This window comes from Hemiscyllium ocellatum, chromosome 23 (genome assembly GCF_020745735.1).
Source record: "Hemiscyllium ocellatum isolate sHemOce1 chromosome 23, sHemOce1.pat.X.cur, whole genome shotgun sequence".
NCBI classification, from domain to species: Eukaryota; Metazoa; Chordata; class Chondrichthyes; order Orectolobiformes; family Hemiscylliidae; genus Hemiscyllium; species Hemiscyllium ocellatum.
In genome coordinates this window covers 12,782,267-12,807,896 of record NC_083423.1, presented here as the reverse complement: position 1 = coordinate 12,807,896, position 25,630 = coordinate 12,782,267, and the positions used below count along the sequence as shown (strand labels likewise).

Sequence of the window (25,630 nt, the reverse complement as noted above, 5' to 3'; positions counted from 1 at the left end):
GATGAGCAAACTGACCATGGAACAGGAAGCCATTGAAGTGGGGGCAACAAAGAATGTGGGAGTAGCAGGTGAAAGTAAGAAGGATTGATACCATTCTCTTCTGCAATACTTGAAAGCTTTGTTGCCTACCTATGCCAGGGTTTGGAACAATCTGTTAGGGGCAGGAAGGCATTTGTAGTGGGAGAAAGAGGATTCAATGGTCCGTCTAAACACCAACAACACCAGTAGACATAGGGAAGAGGTTTTGCATTGGAAATATGAGGAGTGAGGCACTTTAGAAAAGCAGAACTTCAAAGATTATATTCCTTAAATTATTAGTCATGAGCAAATTAGCATCAGATACCTAAACCTAAAGAGATTATTGCATGGATCAAAACTGCCATGGAAGAAGTGGGTTCCAGTTTATGGGCCACCATAACCAGTATTGTGAAAACTGGGCTACTGTACCATTGGGATGGTCTACACCCGAATTGTGCTGAGGCCAGTGTTCTTGTGAATCACATATATAGGGAAGTAGAGAAGGTTTAAAAATAAGTAATGGGAACAAATATGGAAAGATATGGTATATCAAAGAATAGAGACAAAGTAAGCAAGGAAGACATGGGAGATGTGATTGAGTCAAGACTGGATCTTAGATAGCAAAATGTCCAAAACTAAAGGCTTTGGATCTGAATATATGTCATGTTCATAACAAAGTAAACAAACTGATAGCACACTGATATTGAACTGATGTTCAATCAAGCACATCGACCTGGACCCAATACACCGACCACTGCAACGGACAGCTGGAACTGACAACCAGAAGCGGCAGATAGCACACATTTAAGATATATGATTTGATGCCTATTATGGTGACATGCCTTCAGAATAATAAAGATTGGTTCTGTTCGCCATGAAACAAAAATCAAAATCTTTCCTCCGGCATTTGTAGTGGTTTGAACCTGCCGCTTCCGGTTGTCAGTTCCAGCTGTCCGTTGCAGTGGTTGGTATATTGGGTCCAGATCGATGTTCTGGAAGGACCCGATACCCAGCATGAGCAAAACCAATGTAGTGTACAAAATCCCATGCACAAAACACTACATAGGACAAGTGGGAAGACAGCTAACGATCCGCATCCATGAACACCAACTAGCCACGAAACGACACGACCAGCTATCCTTAGTAGCCACACACGCAGATGACAAGCAACATGAATTCGACTTGGACAACATTATATTATAGGACAAGCCAAACAGGGAACAGCCAGGGAATTCCTAGAGGCATGGCGCTCATCCACAGATTCAATCAATAAGCACATCGACCTGGACCCAATATACCGGCCACTGCAACAGACAGCTAGAGCTGCCAAACGGAAGCGGCAGAGACAAACCACTACAAATGCCGGAGGAAACATCACAGAAACACTTCACAGGAGGCTCCCAAGCACTGAGGATGTCACCTAGACAGGGGACGAAACGTCTGCATCACAAATTCCCAGCTTGGCGAACAGAACCACAACCACGAGCACCCGAGCTACAAATCTTCTCACAAACTTTGAATAAAGATTGGGTCCTGAATATTGAAACGTATAAGTCAGTCAAGAAAAATAGGAGCCTAGACAAAGATGGAGGGGTAGTAGCACTTCTAATCATTAATGGCATTTGTTAAATAGCAAGAGATTACATTTGTTCCAGAAACTGGAATGTAGACTTGATATTGGTAGAGATAAGGAATAATAGGGAAACAAAGTCACTTGTGGGAGTGGTCTACAGGGCCACAGTAACCATAGCAGTAAGCACAAGGTAGGACAAAGTGTACAAGAAGAAACATTAGATACTTATGATAAAGGGATGTTGGTAATCATAGGGGATTTCCATATAAACATATACACGTAAACAGGAAAAATCAAAATGGCAGTAACAGCCTTAGATGAAGAGTTCATAGAATGCTTTAACATAGTCACTTGGGATCATTTTGGATCTAAGAAGAGAGTAAGTTATATTAGGCTTGGAATTGTGTAATGTGATAGGATCAATGAATGACCTCAGAGTTAAAGCACCCCTAAAAAGAAGTGACCACAACCTAGTTGATTTTTATATTCAGTTTCAAAGGAAGAAGACTGGGTCTAAGACCAATATGTTAAACCAAAATAACAGTAACTATCTCAGCATGAAACCTGAACTCGCTGACGTGAACTGGCATACTCAGCTAGACAATAGATGGCAGTAGCGTGTTACTGAATGAATCATGTTACTGAATGAGTAATCTACAATCCCAGGTTTTTGCAAGGTTTGTAGCTCAAATTGAGGTTTAGAGTGTAGGTTTGCTCGCTGAGCTGTAGGTTTGATATCCAGACGTTTCATTACCTGGCGAGGTAACATCATCAGTGGCAACCTCCAAGTGAAGTGAAGCTGTTGTCTCCTGCTTTCTATTTATATCTTTCTCCAGGATGGGGTTCCTGGGGTTTGTGGTGATGTCACTTCCTGTTCGTTTTCTGAGGGGTTGATAGATGGTATCAAGATCTATGTGTTTGTTTATGGCGTTGTGGTTGGAGTGCCAGGCCTCTAGGAATTTTCTGGCATGTCTTTGCTTAGCCAGGATAACACATCTATCCTGGGACAGGCTAAGCAAAGACATGCCAGAGAATTCCTAGAGACCTGGCACATCAACCACAACGCCATAAACAAACACATAGATCTAGATACCATCTATCAACCTCTCAGAAAACGAACAGGAAATGACATCACCACAAATCCCAGGAACCCATCCAGGAGAAAGATATAAACAGAAAGCAGGAGACAATTGTGGGCGGCAAGGTGGCACAGTGGTTAGCACTGCTGCCTCACAGCGCCAGAGACCGGGTTCAATTCCTGACTCAGGCGACAGACTGTGTGGAGTTTGCACATTCTCCCCGTGTCTGCGTGGGTTTCCTCCGGGTGCTCCGGTTTCCTCCCACAGTCCAAAGATGTGCGGGTCAGGTGAATTGACCATGCTAAATTGCCCGTAGTGTTAGGTAAGGGGTAAATTTAGGATTATGGGTGGGTTGGGCTTCGGCGGGTCGGTGTGGACTTGTTGGGCCAAAGGGCCTGTTTCCACACTGTAAGTAATCTAATCTAAACAGCTTCGCTTCACTTGGAGGTTGCCACTGATTATGTTACCTAGCCAGGTAATGAAACGTCTGTATATCAAACCCACAGCGAGCAAATCTACACCCTAATCCCAGGTTAACATTCTGAGGGCTATGACTTGGAGATGCCAGTGTTGGACTGCAGTGGACAAAGTTAAAAATCACACAACACCAGGTTATAGTCCAACAGGTTTATTTGGAAGCACTTCTGATGAAAGAGCAGCGCTCCGAAAGCTAGTGCTTCCAAATAAACCTGTTGAACTGTAACTTGGTGTTGTGTGATTTTTAACTTAATGCTGAAGGCTAGAATTAAAATCACACAATGGGCACATGGTGAAATTTGAGTTCAGTAAGGATCTGGAATAAAATGGGAGCTGAATAGTGACTGTGTAACTATTGTGATCATAAAATCTAATCTGGTTCACTAATAAAAACAGAAATTGCTGGAAAAGCTCAGCAGGTCTGTCAGCATCTATAGAGAAAAATTAGAGTTAACATTTTGGTCTGATGACCCTTCCTCAGAACAATTAAGGATGGGCAATAATTGCTGAATTAGCCAGCAACACCCTCATCACACGAATGTATTTTTAGAAAAGTGGCAGCTATTTAAGAGAACACTTATATTCCAACTATAAAGGAAATTTCTCTAGGGAGGACTCATCATCTATGGTTAGCTAAAGAAGTTGGAGAAAACATCAAACTTGAAGAAAAAGGATGTAACTGTGCAAAAGCTACTGGCGGGTCAAAATGTTCAAAATTCTAAGAATAGCAGAGAATGACTAAGAGGTTAATCACACATTAGAGAATGATTATTAGATTACTTACAGTGTGGAAACAGGCCCTTCGGCCCAACAAGTCCACACCGACCCGCCGAAGCGCCACCCACCCATACCCCTACATTTACCCCTTACTTAACACTACAGGCAATTTAGCATGGCCAATTCACCTGACCCACACATCTTTGTGACTGCGGGAGGAAACCGGAGCACCCGGAGGAAACCCACGCAGACATGGGGAGAACGTGCAAACTCCACACAATCAGTCGCCTGAGGCAGGAATTGAAACCAGGTCCCTGGCGCTGTGAGGCAGCAGTGCTAACCACTGTGCCACCGTGCCGCCCGGTGACAGGAAGCTAGGATAGCAAGAGTTTCCTCAGGAATTTAAAAAAAAGAAAAAAAGTAATTCAAGAGACTATGGAGAGTGAAGAATAGAAATTAAGAAAACAGATCGTGCAATTTACAAATATTTTGCTTCTTTCTTTACTGTACACAACATCCAGCAATAGCTATTAATCAGGAAATGGAAGTTAGAGAGCAAACTCATCAAATTTCAGTGATGGCTGAGGTGCTACGAAACAATTTGACAAAGCTGTGAACTGACAAGTCTCTGAGTCAAAATGGATTTCATCCTCAGGTCTTAAAAGAGGTTGATAATGGGGTAGTGGATGTATTGGTGTCAACCTTCCACAACTCAGTGCCTATTGAAGAAGAGAAGGAAGGAGAAAGCAGGAAACTACAGGCAGGTTAGCTTGATATCTGTCATGGAAAGGTACTAGAATTGATCATGTAAGGGATTATAGCTGCATATGTGTTAAGTCTGAAAAATATAAGAACAGTCAGCATGGTTTCATCAAAGGGAAATGATGGTTAACCATTTAATGGAGTTCTTTGAAGGAATAACTTACACTGTGAATAAATGGGAACCTGCACGGATATTTGGATTTGCAGATGACTTTTGATAAGATATCACATCAAGGGATATTAGGAAAATAAATCTCATAACGTAGAACATAGAACATAGAACAATATGTCGCAGAACAGGCCCTTCAGCCCTCTATGTTGCACCAACCTGTGAACTATTCTCAGCTCGTCCCCCCTACACTATCCCAAAATCATCCATGTGCTTATCAATGTAGGGTAGGTAACATATTGGCATGGGTAGAAGATTAGCTAGCTGGCAGAAAACAGAGCATGTGTAAATGGGCCTTTGGCAAGATTTGACAAGTGGGATCCCACATGGGTCTGAGCTGGGGTCTCAGCGTTTTACAGTTTACATCAATAGCTTAAATGAAAGGAGCAAAGGCAAGGTCACTAAAGTTGCAGACGACACTAAGATAAATATTATGCCACAAAGAAGGCACGAGGAAGTTACAGATGGGTATAGATAGTGTGAGTGGGCAAACACCTGGCAAATGGAGTGTAATGTGAGAAAATGTGAAGTTGTCTATTTTGGCAAGAAGGTATAACATTAAACAGAGCATTAGCTGAATGTAGAATGACTGCAGAATTCAAAGATGTGGGTGTTTTTGCATGTGACTCACAAAATGTAAGTTTGCAGCACATCATTAAGAAGGCTAATGAAACACATACTTTACTAGAAGCAACGTTTTTTTTCTATTCATTCACGGGATATAGTTGTCTCTGGGCAGGCCAGCATTTATTGTCCATCCCGCATTGTCCAGAGGGCTGTTAAGAGTCAACCAAAATAGTGATGAAAAACGATAGACCAGACCTAAACGTTGAAGCTCTAAATTGGAGAAAGGCCAATTTTGATGGTATTAGGCAAGAACTTTCAAAAGCTGATTGGTAGCAGATGTTCGCAGGTAAAGGAACAGCTAGAAAATGGGAAGCCTTCAGGAATGAGATAGTGAGAATCCAGAGAAAGTATATTCCTGTCAGGGTGAAAGGAAAGGCTGGTAGGTATAGAGAATGCTGGATGACTAAAGAAATTGAGAGTTTGGTTAAGAAAAAAAAGGAAGCATATGTCAGGTGTAGACAGGATAGATTGAGTGAATCCTTAGAAGAGTATAAAGAAAGTAGGAGTAGACTTAAGAGGAAATCAGGAGGGCAAAACGGGGACATGAGACAGCTTTAAGAAATAGCAAATAGAATTAAGGAGAATTCAAAGAGTTTTTACAAATACATTAAGGACAAAAGGGTAACTAGGGAGGGAATAGGGCCCCTCAAAGATCAGCAAGGCGGCCTTTGTGTGGAGCCGCAGAAAATTGGCAAGATATTAAACAAGTATTTTGCATCCGTATTTACTGTGTAAAAGGATATGGAAGATATAGAAAGTAGCAAAATAGATGGTGACACCTTGCCAAATGTCCATATTACAGAGGAGGAAGTGCTGGATATCTTGAAATGCATAAAGGTGGATAAATCCCCAGGACCTGATCAGGTGTACCCGAGAACTCTGTGGGAAGCTAAGGAAGTGATTGCTGGGCCTCTTGCTGAGATATTTGTATCATTGATAGTCACAGGTGAGGTGCCGGAAGACTGGAGGTTGGCTAACGTGGTGCCATTTTTTAGTAAGGACAAGTAAGGGTAGTAAGGACAAGCCAGGGAACCATACACCAGTTAGCCTGACGTTGGTGGTGGGCCAGTTGTTAGAGGGAATCCTGAGGGACAGGATTTACATGTATTTGGAAAGGCAAGGACTGTTTAGGGATAGTCAACACGGCTTAGTGCATGGGAAATCATGTCTCACAAACTTGATTGAGTTGTTTGAAGAAGTAACTAAGAGGATTGATGAGGGCAGAGCGGTAGATGTGATCTATATGGACTTCAGTAAGCCGTTCGACAAAGTTCCCCATGGGAGACTGATTAGCAAGGTTAGATCTCACAGAATACCAGGGAAACTCGCCATTTGGAAACAGAACTGGCTCAAAGATAGAAGACAGAGGGTGGTGGTGGAGTGTTGTTTTTCAGACTGGAGGCCTGTGACCAGTGGAGTGCCACAAGGATCGGTGCTGGATACTCTACTTTTTGTCATGTACATAAATGATTTGGATGCGAGCATAAGAGGTATAGTTAGTAAGTTTGCAGATGACACCAAAATTGGAGGTGTAGTGGACAGCGAAGAAGGTTACTTTAGATTACAACAGGATCTTGATCAGATTGGCCAATGGGCCGAGAAGTAGCAAATGGAGTTTAATTCAGATAAATGCAAGGTTCTGCATTTTGGGAAAGGAAATCTTAGTGGGACTTATACACTTAATGGTAAGGTCCTAGGAAGTGTTGCTGAACAAAGAGACCTTGGAGTGCAGGTTCATAGTTCCTTGAAAGTGGATTCGCAGCTAGATAGGATAGTGAAGAAGGTGTTTGATATGCTTTCTTTTATTGGTCAGAGTATTGAGTACAGGAGTTGGGAGGTCATATTGCGGCTGTACAGGACATTGGTTAGGCTACTGTTGGAATATTATGTGCAATTCTGGTCTCCTTCTTATCAGAAAGATGTTGTGAAACTTGAAAGCGTTCAGAAAAGATTTACAAGAATATTGCGAGGGTTGGAGAATTTGAGCTATGGGGAGAGGCAGAACAGACTGGGGCTGTTTTCCCTGGAGCATCGGAGGCTGAGTGGTGACTTTATTGATAAATATAGAGGTTTGCAAAATTATGAGGAGCATGGATAGGATAAATAGGCAAAGTCTTTTCCCTCTGGGGTTGGGGAGTCCAGAAATAGAGGACATAGGTTTAGGGTGAGAGGGAAAAGATATAAAAGGAATCTAAGGGGCAACTTTTTCATGCATGTGTGGTACTTGTATGGAATGAGCTGCCAGAGGAAATGATGGAGATTGGTGCAATTGCAACACTTAAAAGGTATTTGGATGGGTATATGAATAAGAAGAGTTTGGAGGTTATGAGCCGGGTGCTGGCAGGTGGGAATAGATTGGGTTGGGATATCTGGTCGGCATGGACTGGTTGTATCGAAAGGTCTGTTTCCAAGCTGTATATATCTCTGACTCTATGACACATTGCTGTGTGTCTGGAGTCACATGTTGGCCAGACCAGGTAAGGATGGCAGTTTTCTTCCCGAAAGGATATTAGTGAACCAGATAAGGGGTTCCAACAACAGTTTCATGTATCCTCGTTACACCCTAAATTCCAGAATTTTATTGAATTCAAATTCTGCCATTGTGGGATTCGAACCCAGGCCCCCAGAACGTGGCTCTGTGGATTAACAATCCACTAAATCCACTAGGTCCCATAAATCGAACATGCCAGTACTTGCCATCTTCCCGATCACATGGAAAATTGCTCAGTAATGTCCTGTACACAAAAAAGCTGGACAAATCCAACCCAACTAATTACCCCATGGCATCAACATGGACTTCACCAGTTTCCTCATTTCCTTTCCTCCCGCCTTACCCCAGTTCCAACCTTCCAAATCAGCACCGTCCTCATGACCTGTTCCACCTGTTAATCTTCCTTCCCTTCTCTCCAACCTATCACCTTCACCTCCACTTCCATCCACCTATTGCACTCTCAGCTACCTTCTCCCCAGCCCACCCCCCCTCATTTATCTCTCCACCCCCAAGGCTCCCAGTCTCATTATTGATGAAGGGCTTTTGCCCGAAGCGTAAATTTTCCTGCTCCTCAGATGCCTACTGACTTGCTGTGCTTTTCCAGTACCAGTCTAATCTTGAGTCTTAATCTCCAGCATCGACAGTACCCACCTCTGCCCAACCAATTACCCCATTAGTTTAGTCTCGATCATCAGTAAAGTGATGGAAGGTGTCATCAACAGTGCTATAAATTAGCACCTGCTCAGCAATAATCTGCTCAGTGATGCCCAGTTTGGGTTCTGCTAGGGCCACTCAGCTCCTGATCTCATTACAGACTTGTTACAAAGGTGTAAAAAATGAGGTCTGCAGATGCTGGAGATCACAGCTGAAAATGTGTTGCTGGTCAAAGCACAGCAGGCCAGGCAGCATCTCAGGAATAGGGAATTCGACGTTTCGAGCATAAGCCCCGAAACGTCGAATTCCCTATTCCTGAGATGCTGCCTGGCCTGCTGTGCTTTGACCAGCAACACATTTTCAGTTGTTACAAAGGTGGACAAAAGAGCTGAGTTCCAGAGGCAAGTGAGAGTGACAGCCCTTGACATAAAACCTTATTTTACTGAGTGTGGCATCAAAGAGCCCCAGCAAAACTGTTGTCAGTGGGTATCAGAGCAAACTCTCAACTCGTTTGAATCATACCTGGCACAAAGGATGATGGTTATGGTTGTTCGATGTCAGCCATCTTAGCACCAGGACAAAAAAAAGACCTGAGCTGTTGCTAAACTGAATGAAAAGATCAACAAATTTGAAAAAGAATTGGAAAGTAAGACAGTGAACAAACATTTAGGAGGAAGTTGTAAAATAAGGGGAAGCACAGTCTCCACTTTTGAAGAATCAGTGCATGGAAATGATTCTGTGCAGAAGGCTATGGTACATCCATCAGATAAACTAGAAAATAACTTGAGTAAAAAGAGTGAAGCTCTCTCAATGCAACTTTATTCATCAGAAATGGCAATATCGATTATGGAAGAAGGGGTAAGGAGGAAGCATTGAGGAGGATAGTTTTGAAACTGGTTGTAATCCATGGTACAAATGTAATAGCTGGTTAAGATGTTTCTAAAGGAAACTTTGATGCATTTTCACTGCAACTTGGTTGATCATGGAAAAATTATGAAAGAACCCAGTACTTGTTGATGTTCTTTCTGGAGTTAAGAGAAAGGGATAAACAAAACATTGGCACTGAATTATGTCAATATTATGAACATGAAAGATCTGTGATAAATTCCTGCACTGTGTCTTGTAAATAGTACACACAGCTGCTACTAAATGTCAATGGTGGAGACAGTGGATGTTTGTTGATATATTATAAACCAACCGGGCCATTTTGTCCTGGATAGTTTCAAGCGCTTTTAGTGTTGTTGAAGCTGAACTTTTCCAAGCAAGTGGGGAGCATTCCATCACACTCGTATCTTGTGCTTTGTAGGTGATGGATGGGCTTTGGAATGTATCGCTGCAATATTCCTAGTCTCTGATTTGCTCTTGTAGCTCTAATTTATATGGTGAGTTCAGTTCAATTTCTGGTCATGGTAACCTCCAAGATGTTGAGAGTGGGGATTCACTGATTGTTTGTCTTTGAATGTTAAGACATGATTTTTAGATTGTCAGTTATTGGAAATGGCAGCTAATCAGCCCAAAACTGGGTACTGTCTAGATCTTGCTGAGCTTGAGACATGGACCGCTTTAGTATCTGAGGAGTCATGAATGGTAGTGAACATTGTGCAATCATCGGTAGGCATCTCCACTTCTGACCTTAAAATAGAGGGAAGGTTGTTGATGAAGCAGCTGAAGATGGTTGGGCCTAGAACAGCTGCCTTTGTTTCAGTGTCTTGTACAGAACACACGTTTGACCACATCACATAGACAGTCTGTCCATTTTGGAATATCTCCCTTGTAGTTACTGGCTGCTGCCAGGTCTCCTGCGACAGGTGCTAAAGTGTTGTCACCACTTCATTTCCTCATTAACAACTCATGCTTCAAGTGTGAAAACTGGTTCTTGAAACGGGTCTTTTTCTTTAGTAGAGCCTAGTTCTTAATGCCACTTCTGACATTCTTGCATTTCCTTATACTAACCTATCTTGGTCCTGGGCTAGTCTCTTTTTCATTTTATCCTGTTTAACCTAATAATCATGGGGTCCACCTTACAAATGGAGAAGCCCAGGATAAATCCTGGAAAATCTCTATTTCACTCACCTCAACTGGCTCCCTTGACATGCCAAAAATATAATATTTGTAAAGCATTTCCTAGAAATGAAAGCCATCCTTCAATATGTAAATAGGAACTATTCTCACAGTGACAGTTCCACTAAGTTACTTGATAAATTAACTTCATACAAGGGAAAATGTCCATAAATCTCATCAAGATTTCTTATTTATATTTCCTCTTTCATCAAACTATCTGGAAACCAAGTTGTGTCATCAGTCCCCATGAATGGCTGATCTGCCTGAATAACTCTCAAAATATTAGTTTGTTTACTTGTGCTGTGGGAGGATAAGGTGCCTCCCCCCTTTAGAGACAAAGATTCTATCTCCAATAACCTGACACACTGTGTCAGTACTCAAGGAAGAATTCCCTTGACTGGCCTTAGCTACTCTCCCCATTCGAGTAGGTACTGAGGGCACATGTTTCATGTGCGTCATTGTTACTGTTTTCACACCCATTTCCTTTATGTGTACTGTCTATTCTGAAAACTCCTCAAGTGTTCCTATTACTCTCACTAGTTTACCACTCCACTGACAACAATTTGTTTTTGCATGCCTTGCCTTAATGCAATGAAAACATAATGGTTTTCTAATACTATTTGCATGCTTAATGTTATAATTTCTATCGACTGTACCAGTTTTCTTTTAAAGAATCTAACCTAAGCTTTCCTTTAACTCTCTATAACTTTTACATTGCCCATTTGCGACACTTCCTTTCCTTTTCTTGACATGTCTCCATTTCAGAAAATAAACTGTCCACCGCTATCCAATCCAATGCCACTGACTCCCATAGCTACCTTCACTACAGCTGGCCACACCCCACGCCCTGTAAGGATTCTGTCCTATTCTCCCTGTTCCGTTGCCTATGTCATTTGTGTTTGGATGATGCCACCTTCCAAAGCAGCGCTACTGACATGGCTTCCTTCTTCCATAACCGTGCTTTCCCGCACACTGTGGTTGACAGAGCCCTCAACGGCATCCAACCTATTACCCGTGCTTCTGCCCTTGCCCCTTCCCATCACTCACAGCAGCTGATCGAGTCACCCTTGTCCTCACTTTTCATCCCACCAGCCTCCGCATTCAAAGGATCGTTCTCCACCATTTCAGACAACTCCAGCAAAACGCCACCAGCAAAGAACATCTTTCCCTCACTCCCCCATCTGCATTTCACAGGAATCGTTTCCCCCGGGATACCCTAGTCCATTCCTCGACTCTCGACACCCACAACACCTTCCTATGTAACTGCAGAAGGTGCAAGATCTGCCCTTTACCTCCTTCCTTCTCACCGTCCAAGCACCTGAACAGTTTTTGCAGTGGAAGCAGCATTTCAGCTGTACCTCCTCCAATCTTGTGCGTTATATTCACTGCACCCAGTTAGAGAAACCAAATGCAGACTGGGTGACCATTTTGCTGAACACATCCATTGTGAGCAAGCAGGACCCTTACCTTCCTGTAGTCGGTCATTTTAACACAGTGTCCTGCTCACATGTCCACATTATCTGTCCTCGGTATCCTACAGTGCTCCAGTGAATCCCAGGACGAACAATATCTCATCTTCAGACTAGGCATTTCCAGACTTAATATTCAGTTCAGCACCTTCAAATTGTGAACCCACTCTCATTCTTTCCCTCTCTTTCCATTTTACTTGTTACATTCTGTGTCACCATGTCCTCTCTCCCCTCACCCCACCCCAAGGGACTGTCTGTCCTTCCCAGTCTGACAGTTAGACACACCATTGTTCTGCCATTCTCACACTCTAATTACTTAATCTGAACTATCAACATCCTTTCTCCCCCAGCATCCTACATTCCACCCCCACCAACTATTGCATAAATACTGCTCCCTCCACAATTCACCTCAACTCTGATGAAGAGACATCTAGACTTGAAATGTTAGCAGCATCCATGGATGCTGCCTCACCTGCTGTGATCTCCAGCACTCAGCTTGTTTTCAGATAAGCTTTTCTTTAGTTGTTTTTTTTCCCCCTTGTTTATTTCTATTTCAAAGTTCTCTTTCTCTTGCATTATCTCTTTGCTCTCTTGCTAATCTCTATATCTGGAGTTTGAGTTCAAACGGTTCCCTTTCTCTTTTAAGTTTTCTCATGTTTTTTAGCTTCTTTTGTCTGTCAAACTGCTTCATCTGCATCTGAAGTTTAGCAAACTCAAGTTGTGTTCTGCTTGGGTTAGACATTTTGTGTTTCACTCCCTTTGTTTAGCCCCACTTTTAACCTCAACTACAACTTTCTGCCACTGTTATTTCTATTGGTTAATCTTTGCAAATTACTCAGGAGTAAGTGAAGCCGCAGGTAAATGAAGAAGGCATTTGGTATGCTTGCCTTTATTAGTGAGTGCATTGAGTATAGGAGTTGGAAGGTCATGTTGCAGCTGTGCATGACATTGGGTAGACCACTTTTGGAATATTGTGTGCAATTCTAGTTTCCCACTATATGAAGGATGTTGTGAGACTTGAAAAGGTTGAGAAAAGATTCAGAAAGATGTTGGCATGGTTGGAGGGTTTGAGTTATAAGGAGAGGTTGAATAGGCTGGGGCTGTTTTCCCTGGAGTTTCAGAGACTGAGGGGTGACCTTATAGACCTTTACAAAATCATGAGGGGTATGGATAGGGTAAATGGACAAGGTCTTTCCCCGGAGTGCGGGCATCCAAAACTAAAGGGCATAGGTTTAAGATGAGAGGGGAAAGATTTAAAAGAGACATAATGGCAACCTTTTCAAGCAGAGGGTGGTATGTATATGGAATGGGCTGCCAGAGGAAGTGGTGGAGACTGGTACAATGACAACATTTAAAAGGCATCTGGATGAGTATATGAAGAGGAAAGGTTTAGAGGGGTATGGGCCAAATACTGGAAAGTGGGACTAGATTAATTTAGGATATCTGGTCAGCATGGATGAGTTGGACTGAAGGATCTGTTTCCATGCTGTAAATCTCTATCATTCTGTGATACATATTCTATCTCCATAAATGTCATAGTTTTGTTAGTTTTCAATTTATGTAGCCAAATGTGCCTTGAAAATTTTTGGAGCTTTAAGCAAAGCAGCTCATAATATGTCACGATGTTAACTGTGGTCCACCTAGCAACAAAACCCAATTCCTATTGTTAGGCAGAATTGGAATGGAATTGATTTTTGGGGACATTCAATTGAGCCAACCTTTCAGACTTGTTATTCTTTAACTGTTACAGTGGTTACAGAATGCTGGCTCACAGCACGTATCACACAAAACGAAAGAATGATGTGAACCAATTTATAATACAAGCACTTTAATTTGAAAGGTTAAGATAATAGTGTAATTTGTTCTTGTACTGTTTTATATCGCACATTAGGCATGTAAACGTAATGTAGCTTGCTAAGTGTCAAATTACTTCCCAAACCTAACTAATTTTCACAGCATTTGTTTTGACAATAAACCATAACATGGCCTCATATTTCTTTAAACAAACAAGCCATAAAATGTAAAAGTGGGTCTTCCCCAGGATTTGTCCTGTAATTAAATCATAAATTCTTGGGCCTAAGGCAGTTGTGGCACATTCCATTGAACAAACCAAAGGCCTAAATGTTGTTAAACTGGTATCTTACATTGACCACAATTGAATTGAATATAACATTAATATCTTAATTGCTTGATCATTACACATAACGAAAATAAAACATGATTTGGAGGTGCTGGCTTTGGATTGTGGTGAACAAAGTTAAAAATCACACAACACCAGGTTATAGTCCAACAGGTTTAATTGGTAACACTAGCTTTCAGAGCGCTGCTCCTTCACCAGGTGGTTGTGGAGCAGAATTCTGAGATACAGAATTTATAGCAACAGGATTGCAGTGTCACAGAATGTGGTGTTAAACTGATTTAGCATAAGTCTTTCATCTTTTAGAATGATCATGTTAGTTTTGGTTCCTTCATATGTAAATCCCAGAACTTTTTGAAGTTACATTTTCAAGATGGCTTTTAACAATAGGTGCCACCTCAGCGCAGATAATGCATTGAGGGTGTGAAGTTACAGTCTGTTTGTGTCCCAATGTTAGATCAGATTGATTCTGTTTCTAAAGTAGGAGTTACAGAACCTTGCATGGATTTATGCAGTTTTTGAGCAAAATAAAATGTACTTCTGCAAGTACAAATTCAGCCCACAAACTTATATGTATGTGTTTTTTTGCAGGGGAGACCAAGTGACTGTATATGAGTGTGTGTGTGTGTCTTTATGCGAATGTAATGGGGTATACCTCTGTAAGAAGGTGCATGTGAGGTCTGTGTATGTGAGCATATGAGAGAGAGGTTGTGTATGAGACAGAGTCTGTGTGTGTATGTTTGTGTGTGTATGTGTGTGAGAGAGAGAGAGAGAGAGAGAGAGAGTGTATAGTGTAGTGGGGTCACCTGTAGTGTGACATGAACCCACGGTCCCAGTTGAGGCCATCCCCATGCATACCGAACTTGGCTATCAGCCTCTGCTCGGCCACTTTACATTGTTGCCTGTCCTGATGTCTGCCTTGGAGGATGGTCACCTGAAGGTCCAAGGCCGAATATCCCAGACCACTGAAGTGTTCCCTGACTGGGAGGGGACACTTCTGTTTGTTGATTGTTGTGCTGCGTTCATTCATCCATGGTTGTAGCTTCTGCTCAGTCTTGCCAATGTACGTTGCCTCAGGACATCCTTGCCTGCACCATATGTGATAGACAATGTTGACAGTTGCATGATGTACCTGCCATGAACATGGTGGGTGGTGTCCCCATGTGTAATGGTGGCATCCGCGTCTACCGTGACAAGGTTGTATGGTATGGTGTTGTCCTGAAAGCCGGGCAGTTTGCAGCAAACAATGATCTGTTTGAGGTTTGGTGGTTGTTTACAGACGAAAAGTGGAGGTGTGGGAGAGGTTTTGGCAAGGTCCTCATTCTCATTGATAATGTGTTGCAGTTTGCGAAGAACATGGCGTAGTTTTTCTGCTCCTGGGAAGTACTGGACAACGAAGATACCCTATCCGTTGCAGCTCGTCTCTGTCTCCTGAGGAGGTCATTACGGTTTCTCACTGTGGCACGTCGGAACTGTCAGTCGAGTTGAGCATCGTACCCTGTTCTTATGAGAGCATATCATGAGGTTATCTGTGGGTTTGCAGTTGAGTGAGGTGCTGAGGTGTCCATCCTTGACAGAGATGCATGTGTCCAAGACTGAGACTGACACTAGAGAGTAGTCTATGGTGAGTTTGATGGTGGGATGAAACTCGTTGATATCACTGTCTGGTTGTTTCAGTGATTCCTTGCCATGGGTCCAGAGGAAGAAAATGCCATCAATATATCTGGAGTATTGTGTTGGTTGGAGGTCCTGCGTAGAGAAGAAGTCTTGTTCGAACTTGTGCATGAAAATGCTGGCATGTTGGGGTGCTAATTTGATCCCCATGGCTGTTCTGTGTCTGGATGAAGAACTGGTTGTCAAAGGTGAAAACATGGTCGAGGATAAAGTGGATGAGTTGTAGGACAGTGCTCAGAGATTAGCAATTGTGGTATTGAGTACTGAGGCTGTTGCTATGATGCTGTCATTGTTGGGGGTGCTGGGGTAGACTGCTGACATGTCCATTGTGATGAGGAATGTTCCCAGTTCGATTAGTCCGTGGGTGCTGAGTGTCTGTAAGAAATCTGTAATGTCACGACAGAAGCTGGGGGTCCAATTGCCTGATATGATGGGATGTCCTGGTGTGTTGGCTTTGTGTATCTTCAAAAGACAGTAGGAGTCACCTATCCAAGAAGTACATGGGATGAGGGTGCACAGGGAACTCTGAAGGACTGGATCCAAAGTCTTGGTCAATGCATTGAGTTAACGGGTGTGCTCTTTGGTCAGATCGGCCTGTAGTGTTCCTGGTTGTTCAGTTGTTCGTAAACTTCCTTGTAGTAGTTCATTCAATTCTAGATGATGATAGCTCCTCCTTTATCTGCTGGTTTGATGACAATATTGCGATTGGTTTTGAGAAAATGGATGGCATTGTGATTGGGTGATGTTTTGCTCTACCTTGTGGATGCGGCTGATGAATCTGGCATTTATATATTTCCTGACGGTTTGAGCATACATGTCAAGCCCAGGGCAGCGGCCGTCCAGTGGGATCCAAGTTGACCCTGTCTTTGGTCACTCCTCTATGGATCCCTGTGATGACTGTTCCAGTTCATCGATGAGCTCATTGGGATCACTGCTGGCATCTTGAAAGAATTCCCGGAGTCTCATTCATGATGAGTTCCTCCGTGTCTGCTACAAGACCAATGGGGTCCGTTTTGGTGGTGGGGCAGAATTTGAGACCCCTGCTAAGAACTTCAATCTCTTCCTGTTGAAGGGTGTGCTCCAATAAGTTGATGATCGACTTTCCCAGGTTGATAACATTTTCCACTGTGGTGCCAGGATGGGCTTGGCTACTGCTGGTGGTGATGCCAAGTGTCTCCAGTTTCTTGTTCATGGTGTACATGGTGTAGTTTTGTCACTTTGCCTGTTTGGCAATATCCCGTGACTGTACTGCTGTATCCTGAGTGCAGGCTGAGAGTGTGGACTCCAACTTAATTACAAGGTTGTGGTGCCTGCTGTAGAGTTTGTGCTCAAGATGATTGAGGAGTTTGCGAGAGGTGCGGTGACAAAGTCTCTCTGCATAGTCTGTGTTGTTGGTCGACTTGAGTGGGTTCGTGATCCGTAATCCTTTTGGGATCTTTCTTGCTTTCCCGCACTTCTGCAGAAACTTGATGTCTGTGTTGATATAAAAAATTAGGTCTGCAGATGCTGGAGATCACAGTTGAAAATGTGTTGCTGGTTAAAGCACAGCAGGTTTGGCAGCATCCAAGGAATAGGAAATTCGACATTTCGGGCATAAGCCCTTCATCAGGAATGAGAAGAGTGTGCCAAGCAGGCTAAGATAAAAGGTAGGGCGGAGGGACTTGGGGGAGGGGTGATGGAGATGTGATAGGTGGAAGGAGGTCAAGGTGAGGGTGATAGGCTGGAGTGGAGTGGGGGCGGAGAGGTTAGGAAGAAGATTGCAGGTTAGGAGGGTGGTGCTGAGTTGAGGGAACCGACTGAGACAAGGTGGGGGGAGGGGAAATGAGGAAACTGGAGAAATCTGAGTTCATCCCTTGTGGTTGGAGGGTTCCCAGGCGGAAGATGAGGCGCTCCTCCTCCAGCCGTCGTGTTGTTATGTTCTGCCGGTGGAGGAATCCAAGGACCTGCATGTCCTCGGTGGAGTGGGAGGGAGAGTTAAAGTGTTGAGCCACAGGGTGGTTGGGTTGGTTGGTCCAGGCGTCCCTGAGGTGTTCTCTGAAGCGTTCCACAAGTAAGCGGCCCGTCTCCCCAATGTAGAGGAGGCCACATCAGGTGCAGCGGATGCAATAGATGTCGATATATGCAATCTTCTTGGAGATTCTTGGAAAAAATTATATTTTTAAAAAAATAAACTCAATCATGCAGGTTAATTGCTTAAAATTGATGACTTAATGTGGCTAAGTTAATGCTAACTAAACAACTTGAGAATTTCTTGATGTGGAAATGCCGGTGTTGGACTGGGGTGTACAAAGTTAAAAATCACACGACACCAGGTTATAGTCCAACAGGTTTAATTGGAAGCACGAGCTTTCAGGAGCTGATGAAGGAGCAGTGCTCCAAAAGCTAGTGCTTCCAAATAAACCTTGTTGAACTATAACCTGATGTTGTTGTGATTTTAGCTAATTTCTTGTAATTATTGCCAATCCATGAATTGTCAGCAAGCTTGCTTAGTGTCTGCTGGAACTGCAGATCCTTATTTGTCATATTGCATTGATCCAACAGTTTAGTTTCTTCTCCTAGTGGTTGCATCTTGTTCCAACATATAGCCTCAACTTTACAATCAACAGCTTTAACTTTGGTTTACAATTTAGAGGGGCTTTACAGGTTGACCCCCCGGTGCTCGTCTTGACAGTTCACCTTCACTCGATATGCTCCTGCAGTCATCATCCTAACAGTCACAACACATTTGTCACTTTGGCCCTGGACCCATGCTTGCCAAATGTTTCTGCTCCTTCCAATTGGAACATTGTTATTCCAAGAATGACTATGTTTTATTTTCTTTGACATGTTTTCTTTAATAATATTTACATCCTGTATTCCGCTCTTTGTATCTGTCGCATCTATTTTTTTTAACCTTTTCTACGAAATATTATTCTTATGAGGCCTAACCCTCTCTCAGAATTGTGTAAAGTCTTATCAGTTCTCTGCTCAATATTCCTGAGCTGATGATTGTCAACCTCCGAGCTTCTGCACACAAATTTAGTTTTCCTGAGAGTAAGCTTCTCTCCTCTCAGCAGGTGCAGTCTCACAGTAGGTTTTCTTATTTCTCAGTCAATCCTATCTCTGATGAAATCAACTGGCATTTATCCAAATTCCTAAGGTTCAGCCAGATGACTCAGTAATACCGGTCAATTTTCTTCCTCTTTTCTGATGTGAAACACATGCTGGTTCAAAAGGAAGAGTTAGTGTATGGTTTTGAATTTTGCAGATTTCTCCTGATTGACTTTTTCCTTCTCAGTGAGGTTCAGAATGCAATTCAGCAGGTTTTCCCAACAGTGATAGCAGAGTTAATCTGTGACTAATTTATAATTTTTGATTGAGACTAAAAGAAGTTCCAATTCTGTGTCAAATTGCCTTTTATCTTCACAGGAGCAGGGACTGGAAATATGAAAGTCATACTGACTCATCCATTTATTCAAAGTGACAATTCTTATTAATTACCAACACCATGTTCTCTTACAGCTCTCAACATTCACACAATTTTAGCAGCTCATTCCTGCTGCTTTCATCCATTTGTAACTTTAACGGCATGCATTAGGGAGGGTCACATGACAATGGTGAGTCACAGTCACAAACTGCAGTGAACAAAAGCATTTATCCACACTCTATAAGACTGAAATAATTCCACAGAGGCCGCTATCCCATCATCAGGTCACCCTCTGTCACACACGGGAACCATGATGTGAAGGAGCCGGTGTTGGACGGGCATGGACAAAGTGGAGGCCCTCGACACTGATCCAGCGCCCTCAGAGTCAGCACCCAGAGTGTCAGAATGTCTGACATTCCTCTTTTTATCTGTCAGCCCAGGCTCCCCAATTGTACCAGATTAATAGCCCCAATCCTGGGACTCACATTCTGCCTGGCTGACCTTATTACAAATGCCGCAGAGATGGTTAAGTTGTGTTAGTTAAAAATGACTTCAATCCTGTTCCACAAGGATCGCCAACATTAACCTCACAAATTAAATTATTCCAGTCTTTTGCTGTGTTTGTTACAGTTTAGACACAATTTGCTTTACTCAGATGCTGCCTGACCAACTGCGCTTTTCCAGCAACACATTTTTCAGCTCTTTACTCAGGTAATGTCAAGTAAGCTGACTGCTATTAGCCACCCTAGCTACTTTTAAGCTAACCGTCAGGGAGCAGAGGTGAGTGTGGTGACCATCACAAAGGAGAAGGTGTTGGGCAGGCTGAAGGATCTGAAAGTGGATAAATCACCGAGACCAGTGTTCTGAAGGAGTTAGGTAAAATCAAGGACTGCAGATGCTGGAAACCAGAGTCTAGATTAGAGTGGTACTGGAAAAGCACAGCAGGTCAGGCAGCATTCGAGGAGCATGAAAATCGACGTTTCGGTCAAAAGCCCTTCATCAGGAATAGAGGCCGGGAGCCTGCAGAGTGGTGAGATAAATGAGAGGGAGTAGGGGTGGGGAGAAAGTAGCATAGAGTACAGTAGGTGATTGGGGGTGGGGATGAAGGTGATAGGTCAGAGAGGAGGGTGGAGTGGATAGGTGGAAAAGAAGATAGGCGGGTAGAACAGGTCATGAGGGCGGTGCTGAGCTGGAAGGTTGGAGCTGGGGTGAGGTGGGGGAAGGGGAAATGAAGAAACTGGTGAAGTCCACATTGATGCCCTGGGGTTGAAGCGTTCTGAGGCGGAAAATGAGGCATTCTTCCTCCAGGCATCAGGTGGTGAGGGAGCAGTGGTGGAGGAGGCCAGGATCTGCATGTCCTCGGCAGAGTGGAAGGGGGAGTTGAAATATTGGGCCACAGGGCGGTGGGGTTGATTGGTGTAGGTGTCCCGGAGATGTTCCCTAAAGAGCTCTGCTAAGAGGCGTCCAGTCTCCCCAATGTAGAGGAGACCGGATCGAGAGCAATGGGTACAATAAATGATATTGGAGGATGTGCAGGTAAAACTTTGATGGATGTGGAAGGCTCCTTTAGGGCCTTGGATGGAGGTGAGGGAGGAGATGTGGGCGCAGGTTCTGAAGGAGTTAGCTGAGGAGATTGTGAGACATTAGTGGTGATCTTTCAGAAATCACTGGAGTCAGGGTGGTCCTCGAGGACTGGAGAATGGTTAATATAGCAGCCTCACTTAAGAAGAAAGACAGGAAATTATAGGCCAATTGGCCTGACCTTGTTGTTGTTAAGAGTTTAGAACCCATTTTTAAAGATGAGATTGTGGAGTACTTGGAAGTGCATTGTAAAATAGGGCTGAGTCAGCATGGCTTTGTCAAAGGGACATTATACCTGATAAATCTGTTAGAATTCTTTGATAAGATAACAGGCAGGTCAAACAAAGGACAGCTAGTAGATGCAATATGTTTGGATTTCTAAATGGCCTTTAGTAAGGAGACTACTAAATAAGATAAGAGCCCATAGTGTTAGGGGCATGGCATTGGCATGGTTAGAGGATTGGTTACTGGAAGAAGACAGAGAGTGATGATAAAGAGGTCTTTTTCAGGTTAGCAACAGTGACTAGTAGGGTTCTGCAGGGGTCAGTATTGGGAATCACAACTATTCACTTTCTATATTAACAAACTGAGTGAAAGAACAGAGGATATTGTTGCTAAGCTTGCAAATGACACAAAGATAGATGGAGGAACAGGTAAAGTTGAGGAAGTAGAGAGATGGAGAAGGACTTGGACATTCTGGAGAGTGAACAAACAAGTGGCTGATGGAGTACAAACTGGGAAAATGTGAGGTCGTGCACTTTGTTAGGAAGAACAATGGTATAGACTATTTTCAAAATGGGGAAAGGCTTCTCAAAGTGAAACACAAAGGGACTTGGGAGTCCTAGTTCAGGATTCTCTTCAGGTTACTATGCAGATTCAGCTGATAATTAGGAAAGCCAATGTCAGCCTTCACTTCAAGGGGCTGAGAATACAAGAGCAGAGATGTACTGCTGAGGCTGCATATGGCTCTGGCCAGATTGCATTCAGAATGTTGTGAGCCATTTTGGGTCCCGTATCTAAGGAAGATTGTGCTGACATTGAAAGGAGTCCAAGAGAGGTGTATGAGAATGTTCGTGGCGATGAAGAGCTTGTCATATGTGCAGCGGTTAAGGACTCTGGTTCTGTACTCGGAGTTTGGAAGGATGAGGGGAGATCTGATTGAAATACAGAGAATACAGAGAGGCCCGGGCAGAGTGGATCTAGAGAAGATATTTCCACAAGGAGAGACTAGGACCTAAGGCACAACCTCAAAGTGAAGGGATAACGGAGACAAGAAGGAAGTTCTTCAGTCAGAGGGTGCTGACTCTGTGGAAATCATTGCCTCAAAAGGTGGTGGAGGCCAAGTCATTGTGTGTATCTAAGACAGAGATGAATAGGTGGTTGATTAGTAAGGCGAGCAAGGTTTACAACGAGAAGGCAGGAGAATGGGGTTGTGAAACATATCAGGGATGAGGCCTGATGAAGGACTTTGGCTTGAAACATCAATTTTCTTGCTGCTCGGATGCTGCCTGACCTGCTCTGTTTTTCCAGCACTACTCTAATCTTGACTTTAAATTCCAGCATCTGCGGTACCCACTTTTGCCTTGTGAAACATATCAGCCATGATCGACTGGTGGGCAAACTTGATGGACAAGCAGGAGACCAGGAGAACACAGCAAACCGGACAGTATCGGGGGGGTAGTGAAGTCAATGTTCCAGGTGTAACCCTTCTCCACCTCTTGGTGCTGCCTGGCTTGCTGTGTTCTTCCAGCCTCCTGCTTGTCTACCTTGGATTCCAGCATCAGCAGTTTGGTTTTTTATCGTGGAGTAACCTTGATGGGCTGAATGGCCTACTTCTGCTACTAAGTCTGATGGGAAGGGATTATCCTAGAATTTATGGTTTTACATGACAGGGGTTATCCACCAGATGATGCAACTGTTGGTTAACAAGAGATTCCTGCGCAGATTCCTTAGAATGGCTCCAAGGTTTAAGAGTGGAACAGTGCATGCTCCAACAATATCCTGAGAAACAGTCTGAGTAAGAACTCCAGTCCTCACTGGGTGGGTTACTCCTTGGAGAGTCAGTGTGGACTTGGGCCAAAGAGCCTGTTTTCACACTGTAGGGACTCGATAGTTCTCCAATCCATCGTCCGGTAAAGGGCCTCTCTGCATTTTGACTTTCTGGTTTGTGTGGATTACCTGACATCTGCTCGGCCTCGAGTTGGCCCTACCTGGTGCTCATTGAACAGAGCGAAAGTGAGGACTGCAGATGCTGGAGATTAGAGTCAAGATTGGAGTGTGGTGCTGGAAATACCCGAAACGTCGATTTTCCTGCTCCTGGGATGCTGCCTGACCTGCTGTGCTTTCCCAGCACCACTCTAATCTAGAAATGCACAGCAGGGTCAGGCAGCATCCGAGGAGCAGGAATGTCATTTTTGAATGTTTGTTGAACAGGTCCTGCCTGCCACGTCATTCCAATGTCAGGATTACCCTCTTGAGTCCCGGCTCTGTTCCCTACCCAAACACACACAGACACAGAGACCCCTCTATTCCTGATGAAGGGCTTTTGCCCGAAACATCGATTTTCCTGCTCCTGGGATGCTACCTGACCTGCTGTGCTTTCCCAGCACCACTCTAATCTAGAATCTGGTTTCCAGCATCTGCAGTCCTTGTTTTTACCTCGGGACAGAGACCAGCCAATTCACAACCTTGTTCCCAACACTCAGCTCTGTACAAGAGCAGGATGCTAAGGGTTGAGTGCCAGGAAATGAGCTTCAGTGAGGTTGGGAGGGGGCGAAGTCAGCAGAATGTTCCTGCTAACAGGAAGGTTGGGGGTGAAATGAGCCCTGCAGCAGGGAATATCCCATGTTTCCGAGAGCCTTATTCATAAGGAAACTGAACGGGGAAAGTCCAGTAAATCCGGTTTAGTCTGCACATGTTTGTCGTTTATTCTGTTGTCCATTGTGGCATACGGGTAAACAGAGATGAAACAGAACACCCTTGCTCATTTCCCAGTACTGCATTCCACCGAACCGTTTTAACTCATATTCACTGGGGAGGGCAAACCTCCTGCCCATGCCCTCTGCTCCTGAATCTGTTCCAGCTGCCCACTCCCTAGCTTCAGGATTGGAAAACCCGATTTTTCACATGTTTCTAGGAATTTCACGCTGCAGGGGTTAAAGGGAAGAGGGTGTGATTTTAAAGACAGATAATATAAAGTGAAAGCGAAAGTTACACAATGTCTATGAGCTGCCTTCGCAGCGTAAGGCTGGTGGGAACGGCCCTGGGTAAAGATCATCTGAAAATCTCCTTTAAAAGGATCTGTTTAAAAGGGGGGACGAAGCGAGGGGTCCCGAGGATGGAAGGACTGCGGCCTGGGATTGGAAGAAGACATTGAGCTGCTGTTGTCGATCGCCCTCCACATGGCTCGGATTAAGCAGCTGTTTCTGCTCTGGTCAATGTTTCAGGCAACCTTTGCTTTTAAAGGTAAGCACATTGTAAAGGCAATGAAATGCCATCTGTACAGAACAACGCTACTGTTATCATCAGGACTTGGAGATGCCGGTGTTGGACAGGGGTGGGACAATGTTAAAAAATCACACAACACCAGGTTATAGTCCAACAGGTTTATTTAGAAGTACCAGATTGGACTATAATCCGAAATAGTGTGATTTTTAACCTTACCCACAGAGATGCACTTGCCAAGATTATTGCCCCTGTTCAGTGTGACACAATAATCTTCCTATGTACCTGTGACGCCCGGTGGCGCTTTATAAATGTAAGTCCTTCCCTTGCCTCTACCGTATTTGGGAATCTCTAAACTTGGACTCGCATGTAGAATATGGTTACCACCTCGGGTTAGCTGTCGCCGTTGCTCATTTATCAACAAAATATTCAGGACAGTGAGGTTCCTTTCTTCCCAAAGACTCACACGGTTATTTTTGTTTGTGCAACTCTGCCTGGGAAATTAATTTAGGATAAGCATGACCAGATCCTAGGGAGTGTTTGGAATTATTTTCTCAGGCACAGTGTAAATGACAGAGGTCAATGCAATAAAGGCAGGGAGCAAATTTAGGACTAACATATTTTTGGAAGGCTTGATGTGAAGGGGAGGATCCTTAAACACTTATTTTTGGGATGAGGGCAGTGCTGGCTGTGCCAGCGTTTATTGCCCGTGCTTACTTGGTTTTGAGAATGCGGTGGTGAGCACCCGCCTTGAACCGCTGCAGTCTAGAGTTAGAGATATTGCAAGTGCACATCTAAATACTTCTCCAATCTAATAAGGCTTTCTATCTCTACACCCTTACAGGAAGTGACTTTCAGATTCTGACCAACCTCTGGGTGAAAATAATTTTCTTCACATTCAATGTATGCACACCAGTGTATGGAAGGGAGTTTTGAACCAGCAACTCTGAAGGAACAGTGATCTAGTCCCAAGTCAGGGTGGTGAGTGGCTTAGGGGGGAACTTTCTGGTGTTCCCATGTATCTGCTGCCCTTGTCCTTCTAGATAGAAGTGGGAGTAGGTTTGGAAGGTGCTGTCTAAGGAGTAAAAAACGAGGTCTGCAGATGCTGGAGATCACAGCTGCAAATGTGTTGCTGGTCAAAGCACAGCAGGCCAGGCAGCATCTCAGGAATAGAGAATTCGACGTTTCGAGCATAAGCCCTTCATCAGGAATGAGAGAGAGTAGCCAAGCAGGCTAAGATAAAAGGTAGGGAGGAGGGACTTGGGGGAGGGGCGATGGAGGTGGGATAGGT

At 43.8% G+C, this 25,630-nt stretch overlaps 1 protein-coding gene across 3 annotated transcripts in view; it reads left to right on the top strand.

Annotated features, from left to right (window-relative positions):
* The first annotated feature begins 24,138 nt into the window (after positions 1-24,138).
* Positions 24,139-25,630, top strand: part of il15ra (interleukin 15 receptor subunit alpha) — a 96,501-nt gene continuing 95,009 nt past the window's right edge. For all 3 annotated transcript variants that reach the window (XM_060843109.1, XM_060843108.1, XM_060843107.1), the window contains exon 1: positions 24,139-24,360. In XM_060843109.1, coding sequence (XP_060699092.1) covers positions 24,297-24,360 — 64 coding nt within the window. In that variant the 5' untranslated portion in view covers positions 24,139-24,296. The remainder of the gene's footprint in view (positions 24,361-25,630) is intronic.